The sequence below is a fragment of the Myotis brandtii genome, unplaced genomic scaffold, assembly GCF_000412655.1.
Source record: "Myotis brandtii unplaced genomic scaffold, ASM41265v1 scaffold691, whole genome shotgun sequence".
Taxonomy (NCBI): domain Eukaryota; kingdom Metazoa; phylum Chordata; class Mammalia; order Chiroptera; family Vespertilionidae; genus Myotis; species Myotis brandtii.
In genome coordinates, this window is record NW_005370704.1 from 560,310 (window position 1) to 560,961 (window position 652).

At 68.7% G+C, this 652-nt stretch overlaps 1 protein-coding gene across 1 annotated transcript in view; it reads left to right on the forward strand.

Moving 5' to 3' along the window:
• LCN12 (lipocalin 12) overlaps positions 1 to 652 on the forward strand; it is a 7,656-nt gene that overhangs the window by 5,343 nt on the left and 1,661 nt on the right. Inside the window, exons 3-5 of the mRNA XM_014529674.1 lie at positions 60 to 139; positions 211 to 327; positions 474 to 575. Coding sequence (XP_014385160.1) covers positions 60 to 139; positions 211 to 327; positions 474 to 575 — 299 coding nt within the window. The remainder of the gene's footprint in view (positions 1 to 59; positions 140 to 210; positions 328 to 473; positions 576 to 652) is intronic.

The following is a 652-nucleotide window of genomic DNA, read 5'->3' on the forward strand; positions in this document are numbered from 1 at the left end:
TGGGGCCAAGGCGGCCAGCGGCCCCCAGAACCTGCCTCCTCTGCCCTTCTCCCCCCCAGAGGCCAGCGCTGCGTCGTCTGGTCGTATGTGCTGATTCCCACAGCCCAGCCTGGCGAGTTCTCAGTGGCGAAGAGCAGAGGTGAGACGGTGGGTGGGGAGGACGGCAGGGGGCGTTGGCCGGGGGCCCCCTGACCGGGCTGTGCCCCCCAGAGCTCGGGACCGACACCGAGAAGGTGTGGGTGCACGAAACGAACTACAATACCTTCGCCCTGATGAGCTCCCGCAGGCGGTCGGTCCACCGGAGCATCCTCAGGGTCCACCTGCTGTGTGAGCCCCTCCCGTCCTCTAGCCTCCCCGCGGCTGGTGGGGCTGGGTTGTGTGGGGGGGAGTGGCCATGTGCTGGGCTGGGGCCACACCAGCGGGAGGGGGTGTCCACCCCAGGGGCTAAGGCCACGCTGTGTCTTGGGCTGCAGTCAGAGCGTGGGCGCTTCAGAGTGAGGCGCTGGAAAAATTCCTCTGCCTCCTCAAAGCCCGGGGCCTGTCGGAGGCCAACATCGTCTTCCCAGACATTCCAGGTAGCGCCTGCGCCCCTCCTCCCACCTGGGCCTCCTCCCGGCCACCTGCTCCCACCTGGGCCCCTCCTCCCACCTGG